Source organism: Numenius arquata, chromosome 8 (genome assembly GCF_964106895.1).
Source record: "Numenius arquata chromosome 8, bNumArq3.hap1.1, whole genome shotgun sequence".
Lineage (NCBI taxonomy): Eukaryota > Metazoa > Chordata > Aves > Charadriiformes > Scolopacidae > Numenius > Numenius arquata.
Window position 1 is genome coordinate 32045711 of NC_133583.1, and position 18086 is coordinate 32063796.

Below are 18086 nucleotides of genomic sequence, written 5' to 3' on the forward strand. Positions count from 1 at the left end.
AGCTGTGGTTCTTTTGGGGGATAGCTTTTTGGGGATTCCCTTTTGGGGACGGCTGGGGCTGGAGGGCAGTGCGCGCTCCGTGCTGGGAAGGGTGGGAGGAATACATCCCCCCCAACATGGAGAGCTGCTCTTGCTGGTGCTGTGGGTGAATCGTGCCCGCACAGTGAGCCAGCCTGGTCACCTGGCCCTGAATAAGAGGGGACAGAGTTGCCCAGGAGCCCTACTTCTCAGCCATGGTTTGTTAAGTAACGTACCAAAGCCCAGCTTAAGTCTCATGTGAAAATTGTTCTCCACCTCCTCAGTTCATAGGATCACAGAGTGGTTTGGGTTGGAAGGGACCTTAAATATATAGTTCCAACCCCCCTGCCATGGGCAGGAACACCTCCCACTAGACCAGGTTGCTCAAAGCCACCAAAGTTCATGCGTTCCGTCTTTACGCAGTAACTGCGAAATCAGACCCATTGAGCTTACTCACACCGGTCTGCTCTGTGTTTGAGGCCTCCTCAGAAGATGCAGTGTCACCCCATAAGCTTTCTCAGACCTTCCAGGCTAAAGAAATTTGCCGATCCTCGTCTCCAGGTGCTGCTTTCAGGCTGGCACACTGAGATAGCCAACTGTGCAACTTCAAAGGGACAAATCTGCTTGCTGGTACCTTGCCCCCCTCCTTTCTGGATCCCCCCTGCTGCACTTGTGATGAGAAGGCAGCCCTTGGTGAGATGCTGCGAGTCTCTGTGCCTCACGCCTTGGCCCATTGGGGGGGGGCAGCTGCTGGGAGCCAGGGAAAGAGGCTGTGCATAAATGGCATCAGGTGTCCCCAGCCTGGGAAGGGCATCTGGGGACCAGCAGTTCCTGCCTGCCAGATGTGCTGTAATTAGTGTGGGAGTCCTCCATGCCTCTTCCCCACAAAGGGTTTCAGCCTCAAGGTGGAGGGAGGGAGGGGAGGGAGAGGAGTGATGAAGGGGTGTCAGCAGGGGGGAGTGACTGGGGACTCCTGATCAAAGCTGTTTGCAAGCAGGCAGGGGGCAAGGGGAGGAGGGGGCAATCCGCTTCTGACCCATCGGGAGAAAGCGAGGGTGAGGAGGACTGATAAATAACATGGCTGCTCCGTGAGCTGGCCTTCTTCAAAGGCAGGGGGAAAAAAAAAAGGCTTCAGAGTTGATTCTTGGCTTTCCTGCCCTGCTGCATCCCTGTGTAATGTCCTTCTGGAGCCAGCTCCTGCCCTGCAGATAAGCAAGGCTGAGCAAAGCTGAGAAGAGGCAGAGAGGTGGAGGAGAGGCTGTGCCTAAGAAGAAAAGGGGGGTTGGCTCCAGCTGAGCAAGGGAGTCAATAGCCGTGCTGGTCCAGTGTGTCTGATCTCCATCAGCCCCCCCTAAAAAACAGTGTCTGAGCAGCAGCTCTGGGAGGCAGAAGCAGCCTATTGATTACTGCTTGGTGCAGAGATGATTTGGAGAGGGGGATTGGGATCTGTATGTGAGGCACTAAGGGAGTGTGACAGGGCAAATCCAGGTGGCCTACAATGCTCCAGGGCCCCTCTGTGACCCTTCTGTCCTGACCTTTCATGCTAGTCTGGCTCTCATCCCACAAGCACAACTCCTGAACCTCTTCTTGTCACAGGGGTGATGTGAGTGTGGTGCGGAAGGCAGCAAGACAATGTTAAAATGCTGCTCGCCGTTTTACATCCTGAGTTTAAGCAGAGTGGTTGTTTTCTTGACATTCAGAGGAGATTTTGAATGCTCTCAGTCAATGTGGGAGCAAGGGTATGGGAGATAAAGGTTCTCTCATAGTCCTGAGACACACACCCCCAGGTAACCAGTGTATGGAAAGATTTGATAGTCCTATTGAACCAATTAATACATTTAAAACCTTCCTAATAAAACCATCACCAGCCACCACAAACAGCTTCCAGTCTTGTAATCATTTGTAATCCACCTCTCTCAATTTTTATGGGTTTTTTTTTCCTACTGTCTTTATTTAGAACATAAAGTTACACTTTCTAACTGGGCCAACTGGTTCTGCTGTGGCCTGTATTAGTGCGTGAGCAGGCTGAGCTCTGCATGTGCAGCAGCCCTTGTGGTTTTGCATTCAGACCTACCATTACAGAGGACTTTTCCCCAGTTGCTTCCCAGTTTCATGTGCCCTGTTAGCAGAAAGTAGGTCTGTGTTACCACCAGGAAGTGTTTAAAGGATTCACGAGGTTGAGGATCTCCCCTTTATTATGACCCAAGAGCACAGCCACATGCTTTCATCCCAACAGTCTCCCCATAACCAGAATAGAGCTGGGGCCAGCCAGAGTGTTTCGTTGTAGGTGCCAACCACATTCGGACACGAGGGCTGCTTAGGGGGAAGGATTCACTCTCATCCCTTGCCCTCTGGAAGTCGCTTAGGATTTCAACCTCTTGTTTCATTGAACTGGGTTTCATCAGCCAACTGTTTCTCCGAAAAGCTTCCAAACAGTCAGGAGGGCAATCAAAGCATATTGCCTTTGGCAAGGAGGACCGGTATTGGCAGCTGCTGTTGCAGCAGGTCCTGCAGGACTAGAGTAGACCATCCTCTAACGTAACCTGAAGGGATTTATTCTGCTCACAACTCACTTGCAGATGTCACAGATGGAAGCCATAGGGAGAGGCCTGGGATCATAACTGTAGAGTCTGAGAGTTTAGAAAAATGCATGTGAGACTCTGGACCGGAGTATAAAGCTCTTTGGACACCTTTTTATTTCTCTGTGTGTGTGTTTTCCTCCCATTGACCAAGCTTCTGGAGGGAGCCTGTCTTTGATCACGGTCTTGCTGGACACTGCACTGGGTTTTTAGTCCATTCCTCTGGCCAAACAGTCGTGGTAACTCAGCTGGCTTCACCTGGTCCTTGCCCCAGCACACATGCCCCTTCTTGGCCCTGGGAGCAGAACCTACAACTGGACTTTGCTGTCCCCATGAGGAGGGACCCGTGTGGTGCAAGGCTCCACTCTGCAGATACGAGCCCTGACAAGGGAAATGGCTGGTCCTTCTTTGTATCACTCGGAGTAGCTCCAAGAGTTCAGCTCTGTCAACATAGAGAAAACAGTGGCTTCATTCAGCTCAAGCTGTCATTGTGGGAATAAGCCAGGTCTGCTCCTCCATGGAGATCTCTATGACCTGAAACTGTTTCCCAGAGATGTCCGAATGGTCCCTGAGCTGCTGGGGGAGAAGATGGAGCAGACCTCAAAGGACGCATGGTGTGGGGAGGCTGTTTCCATCCCTTATGTTGAACCATGCTGCTGCCTCTGCTCTGGCTCTGAGAGGTTCCTCAGCTCTCGAGTGCCCTCGCGAGGGATCTGCAGAGCCCTCTCCTTGGCCTGAGCATAACTGCGCAGTCTGGCCAAAGCAGGGAGAGGCAAGTGGGAGGTCTGCTTATGGCTTTGCCTCCTCCCCAGGCCAGGGACATGCTTGCAAAGCTGTATTCTTCGAGCCTTTTCATTGTAGGCTTTTGGATCCGCGTCCCACGGGCTGAGGCCAGGCTCCTTTATGCAATTCATTGTACGGCTGCTTCCCCTGGAGAGGCGAAGGGGGGAAATAAAAAAAGTCTTAAGCTCCCAATATCTGCAACCTCTCTTACAATGGAGGTTTTGTAGGCTGAAAAGCAACTCCCAGGGGACCAGCCCTGCGGCAGCAGAGCCTGCCCATGCATGGAGCTGCAGGAGGGTTAAGCCGTGGATGAGCTCCCAGAGGTTAAAGCTCAGCAGGAGAAATGTGGCTCAGCTGGGTTCACTACCTGCCTCTTTGTGTCTTCCCTTCTTCCAGCTTTAGTCCGTGCTGGTGCAAAGGGGTAAAAAGAGATGTGACACGACGTGCCTGTTGCAGGGACAGGGATGCTGCAGGCAGAGCAGGATGGCATGTCAAGCCTGTGCAGCGCCAGCTGGGCCACTCACCTTTAAATGTTGGGGATGACAAGTTTATGTCACCTCATAAAGCGGTGGCACGCTCACACTTATAATCAGCGCTAATTTTGTAGCAGAGCAGTCCGGGCTGGCCTTCCAGAACTGGTTTCACCCCTCAGTTAAGCTGCTATGTAATTTTCAAATAATTTTTAGCGTCGTTGAGGACCCTGTGGCAGCATATCCTTCCCTGCAGAACTGCTGCTGCAGAGAACAGGACTGAAAAAAAACCAGGAAAGATAGTTGGGGAGGGAGATGCATTGCTTAATAGGCCAAGTAGAATAAGAAATTATTTTATTTTTTTTTGTAGATGAGAAATTGAAAAAGAATTTAGCGTTAGCATTGACGTAACAGCAGGCAACTGATAAGCTCCAGCCAAACGCATGGCCTTGCCGTGCTTGGTGATGTGTGTAAGTGCAGAAAGAGATGCTGCTGGAGAGATTCTGAACCAGGTGCGTGGGGGACAGTTGAAGGGAAGAGCTGTCCTTAGCGCAGGTGGATGTGGTGCCCAGGGGGAATAAATTAATTTACCTCAGACGGTGCAGAGCTGGACCATGTCACAGCCGTCGGAGAGCTGGTGGGAAGGGGGAGCTTTAGTTCCTCCGGAGCTGCCATGGGTGCATCCGCTCTTGGCTGTGCCCCATGTCCTCTGCAGTGGTCTCCCTCACCAGGGGCTCTGCAGGTGCTGCACCCATGCCCTGGGGAAGCCCATGCCGGAACACAACATTTCTGATTTAACTCACGGTGTGGGAAGAAGAAGAGAACCTGAATCCCTGGCTGGGAGAAGCCAGCTGGAGGACCTGCTGTCCTCCCTAAAGTGACCCCCAGGGCCAGCCCCAATGGGGTGTGTAAGGAAGGGGATGGTGTGGAAATGCTGCGGCTCAGCACGGTGAGTGGGGAGGTTGGCCTTGTGCTTCTGTGTTGGCATCTTTCCCTTTTGGGAAAACACACTGCTCAGCCGTTTCAGAGACTCGCAGGAGGCTCTTGCTTGGTACATATTAAAGATCCTTTGTCTGAACTGGCTGCAGGTTTAGTCCCAAAGTGTACAGAGAGGCACAGTCACTGCTGAGCAGCCTCTGGACTTGCCTGCCCTGCTTTCCTGCCTCACTTCTACAGCAGGCACCGTTCCCGCTCTTGGGTCAACCTGGTTTTTGGAGCAGGTACGAAGATGATGATGCTGTTTACCAACACAGATCATGGTGAGCACATCAGCTAGTGGAAAACCACCAGTGCACCCTTCTGCCTGCAGGCACTCTCGGAGCTTGTTCAGCTGCTCCCTTTAGGCTCGCTTTTGAATTCATGTGCAAGACTAAAAAAGCAGCCTAGTTTTGGCATCCAGCAACCACTGCACCTGGTGATACCGGATTTTCATATGAATCTTTGGGTTAGGACCAAATCTTGTCCTCTCATATCAGACAACAGGAGATGAGTGATGTTTACTTCTGGCAATTGATCACATGAACATCTGTTTGAAAATAGATGCCAATGTTATGGGTGTTTAGGTTGCCAGAGCCCAGGCAGGGACTGAAGAAAATCCAAAATAACAGGGTAAATCCTCTCTTTTTTTCAGCCCTCTCTCTGTTTAGGCCAGAGTTGGGGAAAATAATTCCTCACAAATATAAGAATTTGTGTGTGCTGAGGTAGCGTGACACTGGGTGGAATGGATCTGATCAAGCGTGTTGAAATGAGAAATACTTGCTTTCTGTATTTCTAAAATATTTCAGTTATCAGTGGATTTCAGTTTAATTATTAAGTATTATGCAAACCTCAGTATGTTTCAGTTTGGGTTGAATTCAGCAGCTGTTTGTAGGTTTGCTTTTAGTTTTGTGGTTAGTTGGAAAAGCTAGAATGTTTGTCCCAAACAACTGAGAGAAAGGTTGTTTGGGGTTTTTCCTGAAAAAGCAAATATTCACTTTATTTGCAGAAAGCAAATATTCACTTTATTATGGCCCTGACCTAAATAAAACTTTGCCCAGTATGATGATCTCTTTTGCTTAATGAACTGAAAATAGCTAGAGAAAAAAACAGGATATGGTAAGACTCCAGTCTCACTTTGAAGACTTTGCTTGTTTCTTTCACAACCTTATTATTTATTTTTAAATAGAAGTCTTGTTTCAGAAGCAAGCAGGTATATTGTCTTTAAAAGGTCATAAAAATATCTCTGTATCAGAACAGCTTGGGTGGATGATGCTCACAGCGATGTGCCCAAGCAGCATAAAGTTGCCATTGCATACCTTGGCTATGCATTACAAAGTACATAAAACTGAGCGTGAGATAACGTTAAAATACAGGTTTCCCTCAAGATATTGACATAGCATGATTAACGCTTTTCCGGCTCTTACATCAACACCCATACTGAACCGTGCAGAGCAGAAACAGTGTTTTCTGTTATCAAAGTAGTGTATAGCAATAAAAAGGATGGAGGGGAGGAAGCAACCTGTGTCTTGTACAAAACCATGCCCTGGGCTGCCCTGCTGATGCTGAGCTCCAGCAGGTAATTCTCAATCTAGCCCAGTGTTTCTCATGGTTAAAACATGGTGGTCTTGTCTTCATGTCCCAAACCAACCAAAAAAATCTGTTCTTTGGTTAGAATACTACCGAGTAACCCTCTCCTCTTCCTTCAGTTTTTCCCCTCCTCCAAGTTAATGGCCACAAATCTCCTGAAACAGGACAAGGCACGCAGCAGGAGGGAAGAAGAGACAGGCTGGGTTTTCAGGGTGCATGGCTGTGGCTCAGCTGAGCCATCGGTGGGGCAAATCAGCAAGGCATCATTGGCAGGAGACCCAGCCAACGCCAGAGTCCATTTGGTGTAAGGAGCACTCAGATGTGCTGCTTGTAAAAACACCGTAGTGTTCTTGATTTGTGTCTTGTTCGGACACGGAGCCTGGCTCTGCAACACCCCTGCAGTCTGTGCTGCTTTTATGGAAATAAGCCGTGCTCTGCTACACCTGCTCCTTCTCCAGTAAGCAGCACCGTAGGCACAAGGGGCTGGCACCTGGGGCTGGCCGCTGGGTTATTATAAATTCTGTAAACGCCTGCACCTACCCCCCAGGTGTTCCCTGAGTTGGCTACTCTGCCCCAGAGCGTCTGCAGGTGCACCACAGTGTTTCCAGGACTTGGATTTCTCTTCCTGGGATGCAGAAGAGGAGGCACAGTAAGAAACCAGCCTGCTTCACTGAGGATTTTTAGTGTTAACGCCAGAGATTTTCTCTTTACTAGCTAATCCCAGTTCTGCTTCTAGTTGCTTTGGCATATGCCAGAGCAGCAGCGGTCCAGCAGGGAGCCAAATGCACCTTTGGAGGGCAAGGACCTGGTGTGCTACCCTATGTAGTTTGAAATAAATATCAATATTAACATCTACATTCACCAATAAAAGTTGGCTGGGGAGAGGCAAGCAGTCTGCTCCCTGCCCTATGCACAGATCAGCAATCCGGTGGAAGAGCAATCTACTGTGTATGACCAAAGCTGATGTGTCAGACCAAAGAGATGGTCATAGCCTTGTGATGGCAAAGGGATCGAGTGGACTTCTCTTTAAAGAGCAGCATTAAGTTAAACTGTATTACTCATTCTTTTACCTGTGCAATACCTTGAGGCTTCACACTATCAGAGTGACAGTAAGGTGGTTTCTGTTTCATTGCTCTCTGTCTTTGGAGCTTATTTTCTGGCATATGGAATCCCCTCATGGGACCCCCTCCTTTCGTGCAGTGTGCTGACAACCTGAAATTTCTTGTAATTGATGTTTACAGGATTTCTGAATTGCAGGTTTGTTTGAACATCCTATATTTAGGATCTGGTCTTTACCGGGTGGCAGTCAGTCTGTGCAAGTGGGATTCTATCAGGACTGACTGGTCAAACCCTTGACTAGCAAACTGGTGTTCTTTTTGAAGCATGACTTCAAAATGTTGGGCTTGGGGGAATTTGACCTTCCTGTGTTCCAGCTGCTCTCTGCAAAGAGAGAGGAACCTTCCAGACAAAGTACATTGTGAGACTGATGTATACAACATTAGCAAACTAAGGGAAAGGGAGAAATGAAAGAGCTACTGAACTGAAGTATCTTTCTGGCATACTAGTTGTGTATGTTATTTGTATATTTCCTGATAAAAATACTACCTGCAAAGTCCTGTTTTCCCTTTTGCCTCCCCACACTATGATGTTCTCCTGTGCGATTAGCAGTCCAAAATATCCACTCTTCCCATCTGCCAGAAGGAGGTGTGTGATCTATCACCTCCAAGACTCAGCTGGCCAAGTGGCACCTGTCAAACTCTTCCCAGGAAGGTACGGGAAACAAATTGAAGAGAAAAATAGCACGGGCTGCGCATCTGCCTGCACCGAAGTCAGCCAAGACTGTCCTTCCAACCCTTCCCAAGGCTCTGGCAGCCTTTGCCCCTAGGGTTGGGTATGGACTTGGCAGCCCCCTTTTTCAATGGTCTGCACTGGGTGGATGGGTAGGACCAGGTGGGAAATGCGGCTCCACAGCCCACTCAGCTTGTCGGAGTCCATGTGGTCGTAGGAGCTGGGGGTCCTAGTGTTGGTGAACTTGGCCCAGAGGAAGTCACGGACCCTCTCTTCCACCTGCTGGAGGCTGATGTGGGTCTCCAGCACCTCCTGGTCCAACAGCACAGTCAGCAGTAGGGCCACGTCCTTGAAAGCTGCACTTTCATGGTCGCAATATTTGTAGAAGATGAGGGTGGCCCCTGCTGGCAGCAACTCAAAGCGGTGTATCACTGCAGCACGGCTCCCAGCCTGGAAAGCCATGCTGAGCTCTGAGTCCACCTCCAGCTTGGCCCGGTCACTCTGGAGCCTGGATTTATCTGTGCCATTGATCTGGACTGTGCTGGCATGCAGGGTGGCCGAGTAGGTGTCAGCCACACAGGTGCTAAGGCATTGCAAGGTCCGCTCGCCCTTGCGGGCAGCTGTGAAGATGATGATAGCTGGCTGCGTGTGGTGGGATGCATTGAGGTGCTTCTGCAGGAACTTGCGCCCACGAAGCCACAAGTGGGGACTCTGCCCCGGAAACCTGTCCTGCAGCTGGTTGAACTGGGACAGAAAGGCCTCCACCGTGGGGTTCCTGGGGGCTTGCTGCACCTTGGAGGTCAGGGAGACGAAGCAGAAGCAGAGGAACAATACGAGGCACACGGTGAAAAGCCCTGTTCAAGAGGGGAGAGTCCCGAGACAGGGAACAGAAGTCAGTCCCAAGTGACCTGCAGTGATATGCTGGAAAATAGCCACAAGGGCTCTTTTTTTTCCTCCCTGACCTTCTCACTACCCCAGGAACGTGGTAGTTCTCTCTGGGGGCCCAGGAATGGTGAAGAGGCTGCTTGCCCCATGTGGTGAGACCCATGCTCCTACACAGCAGTTGGGGAGGACTACAGCTCCAGAGATGGAGGCAAGCCTACAGTTTTGTTGTCGCAGTGCAATTTTCCTGAGGAAATTGCATCTGGCCACAAGCTTTCTTCTCTTCCCTCCTCTCTGTTTTCTTTAAGATTTGTGGCCATTCACAGCATGTACCTCCACATATGGAGGCGTCCGACCCAGCTAAGGTGTCCTGTTCACTACTTTCCTCTGAGCTATGTTGGGTGAACAAAGGCTACCATGTTTCTCCCCAGAAAAGGAGGACAGCGAGGTCCAGACGCACCTGCTTGCATCCCTCTTCATGGCAAAGCAGGGTCTCTTTCTACCAGGAGAAATGTGTGGTGCAAATCAGCATCACAGTTCCTGCCTGGGGCCCCATGGCACAGAGGGAGACTGGGAAGGGGGACCATTACCCTCAGACCTTCTAGGACATGCCAGGGTACTCCTGGCATGCTGAACACATTGTGCCTGCTTTTGAGGCTTTAGAGCTGGAGAGAAAACTGCTACTATAGGCTCAAACTGAGCCTATTTTTAAGGGACAAGTTTTTCCCTCAAACCCTCAGAAAAGGCTGTGAAAGGTCTCAAGAGAAAGAAGAATTAAATGTGCTTCATTACTTGCTCCTGGAGTATTAGTGCCTTCTGGTCTTTGAGTAACACACAAGGGAAGCTTCTTTTCCTCACCTTTCAGCAAGAAGGACCATTTGGCCTTCTCCTGGCCTGAGTTTTGGGTGGTGACGCTCTGCAAGCAGGACTGAGCCTCTGACTTTGGGGATGTGTGCCCTACAGTAAGAGAAAGAAACATGCCCAATGTAGAGGGAACAGTTAAGCTGGGCTATAATAAGAAAAGCAACAGAGCTGCCAGGAGCTCCTGGCTGAGGGAAAGAGTGAGAAGTGAATTCTGCTTTGGGTTAATACTGCTTTGAGTCTTGGCTCCTCCTGCTTTTAAGGCAAGGGAAGGAGAAAGGTGCTGCAGAGTGCAGCATGGTTTCATGCCTTTCAAAGCTGGACAGTAGCCAAAGGACAGAGAAAGAGAGAAGCCAGTTAATTTCTTACACCTTCTTTCCTGCTTGACTGCAGAAAACTGACAGTGGGCACTAGAGAGCTCACCATACCATTTTTTTTAATGCCTGTGGAAAGCGTACACATGTGCACAGTGGAAGAGCAGCAGTGTGCAGCCACCAGCTCACCTTTGGTCCCATATCTGTTCCTTAACATGCCTTGGGATCCGCTGTCCTGTGTTTCTTGCTCTATGTGCTCTTCTGGCTCCTGATCTTGGAGAGGGGAACTGGTGTTCTTCTCTGCCAAGAGGCCCTTGGTGACATCTTGTGTGGCAGTCATATCTGAATGTGTAATTTTACTGTCAGAGCTCAGTGACTTGCTTCTTGATGAAGCATTGTCCTCTGCCGTGTAGGAGCTTTCACATTGCTTGCTTGTCTCCTGGTCCTCCCGAGTTTCCTGGTTGACAGGACTGTCTCCTTTGCTGTCTATTTTATCAGGAGCCAGCCAGGCTGTAGGGAACAAAATTCGCAGACGTATGCTTAGTCTCCTCCAGCACAAGAACCAACAACCCTTTCTCCTTCTCCACTTCCTCTAAGCAAAGGACCAGGTTATCAGCATTTTGGAAATGCTGTACGCACAGAAGGGGAGAGACTCACCTTCATCCAAGTCGTCTTCTTTCTGGGATCTTTCTGAGACACCATCTCTTGTCTTCCCAGATTCTTCCAGTGATACTGCAGTTGCCTGGGGAACCTTCTCCTCTACTGTGGGGAACAAAATTCACAAACCTAAGCTTAGTCTCCTCCAGCACAAGAACCAACAACCCTTTCTCCTGCTCTCGGTCCTCTAAGCAAAGGACCAGGTTATCAGCATTTTGGAAATGCTGTACGCACAGAAGGGGAGAGACTCACCTTTATCCAAGTCGTCTTCTTTCTGGGATCTTTCTGAGACACCATCTCTTGTCTTCCCAGATTCTTCCAGTGATACTGCAGTTGCCTGGGGAACCTTCTCCTCTACTGTGGGGAACAAAATTCACAAACCTAAGCTTAGTCTCCTCCAGCACAAGAACCAACAACCCTTTCTCCTTCTCCACTTCCTCTAAGCAAAGGACCAGGTTATCAGCATTTTGGAAATGCTGTACGCACAGAAGGGGAGAGACTCACCTTTATCCAAGTCGTCTTCTTTCTGGGATCTTTCTGAGACACCATCTCTTGTCTTCCCAGATTCTTCCAGTGATACTGCAGTTGCCTGGGGAACCTTCTCCTCTACTGTGAGGAACAAAATTTGCAGACGTACGCTTAGTCTCCTCCAGCACAAGAACCAACAACCCTTTCTCCTTCTCCACTTCCTCTAAGCAAAGGACCAGGTTATCAGCATTTTGGAAATGCTGTACGCACAGAAGGGGAGAGACTCACCTTTATCCAAGTCGTCTTCTTTCTGGGATCTTTCTGAGACACCATCTCTTGTCTTCCCAGATTCTTCCAGTGATACTGCAGTTGCCTGGGGAACCTTCTCCTCTACTGTGGGGAACAAAATTCACAAACCTAAGCTTAGTCTCCTCCAGCACAAGAACCAACAACCCTTTCTCCTTCTCCACTTCCTCTAAGCAAAGGACCAGGTTATCAGCATTTTGGAAATGCTGTACGCACAGAAGGGGAGAGACTCACCTTCATCCAAGTCGTCTTCTTTCTGGGATCTTTCTGAGACACCATCTCTTGTCTTCCCAGATTCTTCCAGTGATACTGCAGTTGCCTGGGGAACCTTCTCCTCTACTGTGAGGAACAAAATTCACAAACCTAAGCTTAGTCTCCTCCAGCACAAGAACCAACAACCCTTTCTCCTTCTCCACTTCCTCTAAGCAAAGGACCAGGTTATCAGCATTTTGGAAATGCTGTACGCACAGAAGGGGAGAGACTCACCTTTATCCAAGTCATCTTCTTTCTGGGATCTTTCTGAGACACCATCTCTTGTCTTCCCAGATTCTTCCAGTGATACTGCAGTTGCCTGGGGAACCTTCTCCTCTACTGTGAGGAACAAAATTTGCAGACGTACGCTTAGTCTCCTCCAGCACAAGAACCAACAACCCTTTCTCCTTCTCCACTTCCTCTAAGCAAAGGACCAGGTTATCAGCATTTTGGAAATGCTGTACGCACAGAAGGGGAGAGACTCACCTTCATCCAAGTCGTCTTCTTTCTGGGATCTTTCTGAGACACCATCTCTTGTCTTCCCAGATTCTTCCAGTGATACTGCAGTTGCCTGGGGAACCTTCTCCTCTACTGTGAGGAACAAAATTTGCAGACGTACGCTTAGTCTCCTCCAGCACAAGAACCAACAACCCTTTCTCCTTCTCCACTTCCTCTAAGCAAAGGACCAGGTTATCAGCATTTTGGAAATGCTGTACGCACAGAAGGGGAGAGACTCACCTTCATCCAAGTCGTCTTCTTTCTGGGATCTTTCTGAGACACCATCTCTTGTCTTCCCAGATTCTTCCAGTGATACTGCAGTTGCCTGGGGAACCTTCTCCTCTACTGTGAGGAACAAAATTTGCAGACGTACGCTTAGTCTCCTCCAGCACAAGAACCAACAACCCTTTCTCCTTCTCCACTTCCTCTAAGCAAAGGACCAGGTTATCAGCATTTTGGAAATGCTGTACGCACAGAAGGGGAGAGACTCACCTTTATCCAAGTCGTCGTCTTTCTGGGATCTTTCTGAGACACCATCTCTTGTCTTCCCAGATTCTTCCAGTGATACTGCAGTTGCCTGGGGAAACTTCTCCTCTACTGTGGGGAACAAAATTTGCAGACGTACGCTTAGTCTTCTCCAGCACAAGAACCAACAACCCTTTCTCCTTCTCCACTTCCTCTAAGCAAAGGACCAGGTTATCAGCATTTTGGAAATGCTGTACGCACAGAAGGGGAGAGACTCACCTTTATCCAAGTCGTCTTCTTTCTGGGATCTTTCTGAGACACCATCTCTTGTCTTCCCAGATTCTTCCAGTGATACTGCAGTTGCCTGGGGAACCTTCTCCTCTACTGTGGGGAACAAAATTCACAAACCTAAGCTTAGTCTCCTCCAGCACAAGAACCAACAACCCTTTCTCCTGCTCTCGGTCCTCTAAGCAAAGGACCAGGTTATCAGCATTTTGGAAATGCTGTACGCACAGAAGGGGAGAGACTCACCTTTATCCAAGTCGTCTTCTTTCTGGGATCTTTCTGAGACACCATCTCTTGTCTTCCCAGATTCTTCCAGTGATACTGCAGTTGCCTGGGGAAACTTCTCCTCTACTGTGAGGAACAAAATTCACAAACCTAAGCTTAGTCTCCTCCAGCACAAGAACCAACAACCCTTTCTCCTTCTCCACTTCCTCTAAGCAAAGGACCAGGTTATCAGCATTTTGGAAATGCTGTACGCACAGAAGGGGAGAGACTCACCTTCATCCAAGTCGTCTTCTTTCTGGGATCTTTCTGAGACACCATCTCTTGTCTTCCCAGATTCTTCCAGTGATACTGCAGTTGCCTGGGGAACCTTCTCCTCTACTGTGAGGAACAAAATTTGCAGACGTACGCTTAGTCTCCTCCAGCACAAGAACCAACAACCCTTTCTCCTTCTCCACTTCCTCTAAGCAAAGGACCAGGTTATCAGCATTTTGGAAATGCTGTACGCACAGAAGGGGAGAGACTCACCTTTATCCAAGTCGTCTTCTTTCTGGGATCTTTCTGAGACACCATCTCTTGTCTTCCCAGATTCTTCCAGTGATACTGCAGTTGCCTGGGGAACCTTCTCCTCTACTGTGAGGAACAAAATTTGCAGACGTACGCTTAGTCTCCTCCAGCACAAGAACCAACAACCCTTTCTCCTTCTCCACTTCCTCTAAGCAAAGGACCAGGTTATCAGCATTTTGGAAATGCTGTACGCACAGAAGGGGAGAGACTCACCTTTATCCAAGTCGTCTTCTTTCTGGGATCTTTCTGAGACACCATCTCTTGTCTTCCCAGATTCTTCCAGTGATACTGCAGTTGCCTGGGGAACCTTCTCCTCTACTGTGAGGAACAAAATTTGCAGACGTACGCTTAGTCTCCTCCAGCACAAGAACCAACAACCCTTTCTCCTTCTCCACTTCCTCTAAGCAAAGGACCAGGTTATCAGCATTTTGGAAATGCTGTACGCACAGAAGGGGAGAGACTCACCTTTATCCAAGTCGTCTTCTTTCTGGGATCTTTCTGAGACACCATCTCTTGTCTTCCCAGATTCTTCCAGTGATACTGCAGTTGCCTGGGGAACCTTCTCCTCTACTGTGGGGAACAAAATTTGCAGACGTACGCTTAGTCTCCTCCAGCACAAGAACCAACAACCCTTTCTCCTTCTCCACTTCCTCTAAGCAAAGGACCAGGTTATCAGCATTTTGGAAATGCTGTACGCACAGAAGGGGAGAGACTCACCTTTATCCAAGTCGTCTTCTTTCTGGGATCTTTCTGAGACACCATCTCTTGTCTTCCCAGATTCTTCCAGTGATACTGCAGTTGCCTGGGGAACCTTCTCCTCTACTGTCGGGCCATCTGAATTCAACATCGTTGTCTTTCCTTCACCAGCAGTTGGTGTTTTATACACCAAAGAGTCCTCCTCTGGTTTACAGGTGGTCTCACGGCACCTGCTTGTCACTTGGTGCTCACATGTTTCTTGGGTAGCCTCTTGTTGCACAGGAATCTCTGCTGTACTTTTCACCTCATCTTGGGCTTCCCCAGCTGTAGGGATGAGAGTTCAGAAGCTCAGCTAGCTGTACAGGAGCCAAGAGTACGCAGTGCTTGACCACCACCCTGTAAAACTCCCAGTTCTTTTATTTCTGAAACATCTCCCAGTGAGATGGGGGAGAGAACAGGGTGACCAAAATTGAGAAAACTCATGGGAGTTTTCTCAAAAACAGCGGAACAGGGGAAGGAAAGCCGGGGAAACCCCAAGCGATGCAAAGGCAATTGCCCTCCACTTCCTACAAGTGGACTAATGCCAGGCCAGTCTCTGAGCAATGGCCACCTTAGAAGCCAACATTTCTTCCTGTACCCCAGTTTTTGTTGCTGAGCATGATGTTATACTGTACGCAATATCCCTTTGCCCACCTTGGGTCCTCACCTAATCTTCTGCCAACCCCGGATTAGTTGCTTGGCAGGGGGAGAGGGGGAGAAAAGAGGAAGCCTTGACTCTGTGCCAGCGCTGTTCAGCGATAGCCACAACACTCCTGTGTTATCAACACTTTTTTTTTTTTTTTTAAACCCCAAATCCAAAACACAGCACTGTACAGGCTGCTAAGAGGAAAGTTAACTCAATCCCAGCCTATGTCCCACACCATCCTATGTGGGATGGGCAGGCAATTCTTTCATTAAGTGGTAGGATATGTTGCCACATCTTCCTCAGATAGTGGGTTTTCCTAGGCTGGTAAATTAAGGTGATGGATTTGAAGAATTTCTAAGGCTGTTGTTGAGTTCCAGCCAGAACAGTTATACCAACACACTTCAAGCATCTGTCTGCATGTAAATGTTAGCTCTGCTTGTACTCCTTCTCTGCTCCTGTTCTGGAGCTGCTCTCCCAAAGAGCTATGGTAATGTAGAATTATCTGGAGCATAATTCAATAGAGAAATTCTGAGGCTGAACATAAGCGTTTGCAACATATTCTGAATCTTACAAAATGAAACAGTGCAGCTCAAATTTCAGGCACTACTTGCGAGAAATTGCTTATGAATGATCGAACACTACAATGACAGAAATGATTATGCTAAAATTAGAATAAAGACTGATAAAAATGGCAAGGAACTCCCTACTAATTACAAAACACAGAAAAAGCTGCACTTGTCACAGGTCAGAACATGCTGTCCTTTGGAGCATAATTTCTACATTCCTTATTGCTGATTATTATGGGAACACTTCTGGCCGCGTGGGACAGATCCGAGCTGGTTATAGCAACATGGTATCACTGAAATACTCAGATGTAGTAGTCATAACAAGGCGACTGGAGAATGTAAGCATGCAGTAGAAACTAAAATGTGAGGAACCTGGAGGTATCCTGCTATTCAAGCTGGGCACAAATAGTACTTCTTGCCCTGCCTCCTCCAAACGTTTCCCATCAGTAGGTGGTGGAAAACTGGCTTATTATTTAAGCATCTGTAGATGGGAAGCACTGGGATGCAGGGAAGAAAGCTCTCCCAATCTGGAGCTCCATCTTTAGCCTTCCTTGTGCTGCCATCCTGGACAGAGTCTAAACCTGTTGCAGATGGGAATCCAAAACTGAAAGTAACTTGTTAATATTTAACCTTTCAGACAAAGATAGCAACTTGTTTTACTTGGCCTCAAAAAGAGGGTATTCTTTTATTTTTTATTTTTATCCCTTTTATCCCTATGCAAAGTGATTTTCCTAGTAGATGGAGTAAGCACAGGATTCATTTACCTCCAGACAGATCCACACTTGGATTCTCTTCCATTTTCTTTCTTCCTGAGAGCTCTGGCTTCTGCATCGTTTTGTTTCACTTTCTCCTTCGGTCATAAGGGGATGTATCTCCCTGCTGTTCAGGTGGGTGACCTGAAGACCCCCTCACAGACACCATCCCGTCTTGGCCTCAGGAATTGTGACTAAACGCCCATAAACCTGATAAACACAAACACAGGACCAGTGATTTATGGTGGAGGAGGAGGCTCCTCCCTCCATGCTTACCAAGGTGGTGTGAAAATGGAAGGATGTCCTTAATAACCGTGAACCTTCAGCCCAAAGGCTATTAGCCAGCTTGCTTCCCGGCAGGCTAGAAGCAGTCCAAGGGCTAAAGCAAACCACAGCTGTCTCAGGACAAGCCAGCGGAGTGAGGCACCAGTTTCTCATCCAGATAAGACTTGGATGGACTTGGCTGTGCTCTGAGATGTCAGGCCTGGAGTCCGGGGCTCGGCAGGCTGCCCCGCATGCTTCTGGGCACCTGGTATCTCACAGCCAGGTCAACACAGAGCAATGAGCCTGCTCTAGTGTGTCGGATCGGGAGATGGTGGTGCTGGAAGGCGAAATCACTGGCAGAAACATCACTTGACCCCCATGCAGCAGCATTCACACACACACCCCCCAACTCTGCGCCCATCCGAGGGGCCGGGTGTTGTGAACCTGAAGCCACAGCCTGACTCTCCTACACACGCCCCGGTGACACTTCCACCTCTGCTAAAGTGCTTTGGGACCTGTCGGCCATGCAGGATGGAGCAAGACTTGCTGTCGTAATCTGAGAAAGCTGAGGGATTTCACGAGCGCAACGCCTGCCCACGGAAAACTCCCGAGAAACTTTCCCCACTGGAGAGCGGTTGGTGCGGATTTCCATACAAAAATCTCAATCCCAGCCTTCTCAGCAGCTCCTCTGGCATAGGGGGACACCTTCCCCCACCTGCACTGTCTCTACAGCTGAGTTTTCTTGCCAAATACAAGATTTGGAGGTGTGGGGGAGTATAATTGCTTGCGCTCTGCCGCCCGGCTCTCGTCCCTCCCCTCCCCGTGCTGTTCCCGCTCATGACGCTCTGGCAGAAGAAGGAAGTCAGAGGAACAAAGTGAGTTGCGGAGTCGGACGCTTACCCGGTCTTGGAGGTTTGGAGCCAGTCGGGGTGGCGAAGTGAAGCAGAGGGGAGGCAAGAGGAGGCCAGTGCTGGCCCCTCCGCTTGCCCTTCCCAGAGGCCCTTTGGCTCTGCTGGTGGCAGGACAGCCTGTGCCCCCAACGCACACCCTTAATCCTCCGCTGTCAACGTGACAGTGAACTCTGCCCTTCCACGGGTGCCCGGCAGGCTGCTGGGAGGTGTAGTTTTCCTGCCCTCCTCGCCA

At 49.2% G+C, this 18086-nt stretch overlaps 1 protein-coding gene across 1 annotated transcript; it reads right to left on the bottom strand.

Moving 5' to 3' along the window:
- Positions 1-8296: 8296 nt before the first annotated feature.
- Positions 8297-16889, bottom strand: TOR1AIP2 (torsin 1A interacting protein 2). Its single transcript, XM_074151768.1, has 20 exons — positions 16692-16889; positions 14698-15000; positions 14446-14550; positions 14194-14298; positions 13942-14046; positions 13690-13794; positions 13438-13542; positions 13186-13290; positions 12934-13038; positions 12682-12786; positions 12430-12534; positions 12178-12282; positions 11926-12030; positions 11674-11778; positions 11422-11526; positions 11170-11274; positions 10918-11022; positions 10450-10770; positions 9944-10042; positions 8297-9057 (listed from the first exon to the last, which is right to left on the bottom strand). Exons 1-20 carry the CDS (start codon positions 16756-16758, stop codon positions 8297-8299), a joined length of 3126 nt encoding a protein of 1041 aa, XP_074007869.1. The 5' UTR covers positions 16759-16889.
- Between the last annotated feature and the right edge of the window lie 1197 nt (positions 16890-18086).

Coding starts and splice junctions, on each gene's coding strand:
- TOR1AIP2 (XM_074151768.1), bottom strand. CDS start 16,758: ATGCAGAAGCCAGAGCTCTCAGGAAGAAAGAAAATGGAAGAGAATCCA. Junction 13,291..13,437: donor AGAAGACGACTTGGATAAAG/GTGAGTCTCTCC, acceptor TGTTCCCCACAG/TAGAGGAGAAGGTTCCCCAG. Junction 9,058..9,943: donor ATGGTCCTTCTTGCTGAAAG/GTGAGGAAAAGA, acceptor CCTCTTGAACAG/GGCTTTTCACCGTGTGCCTC.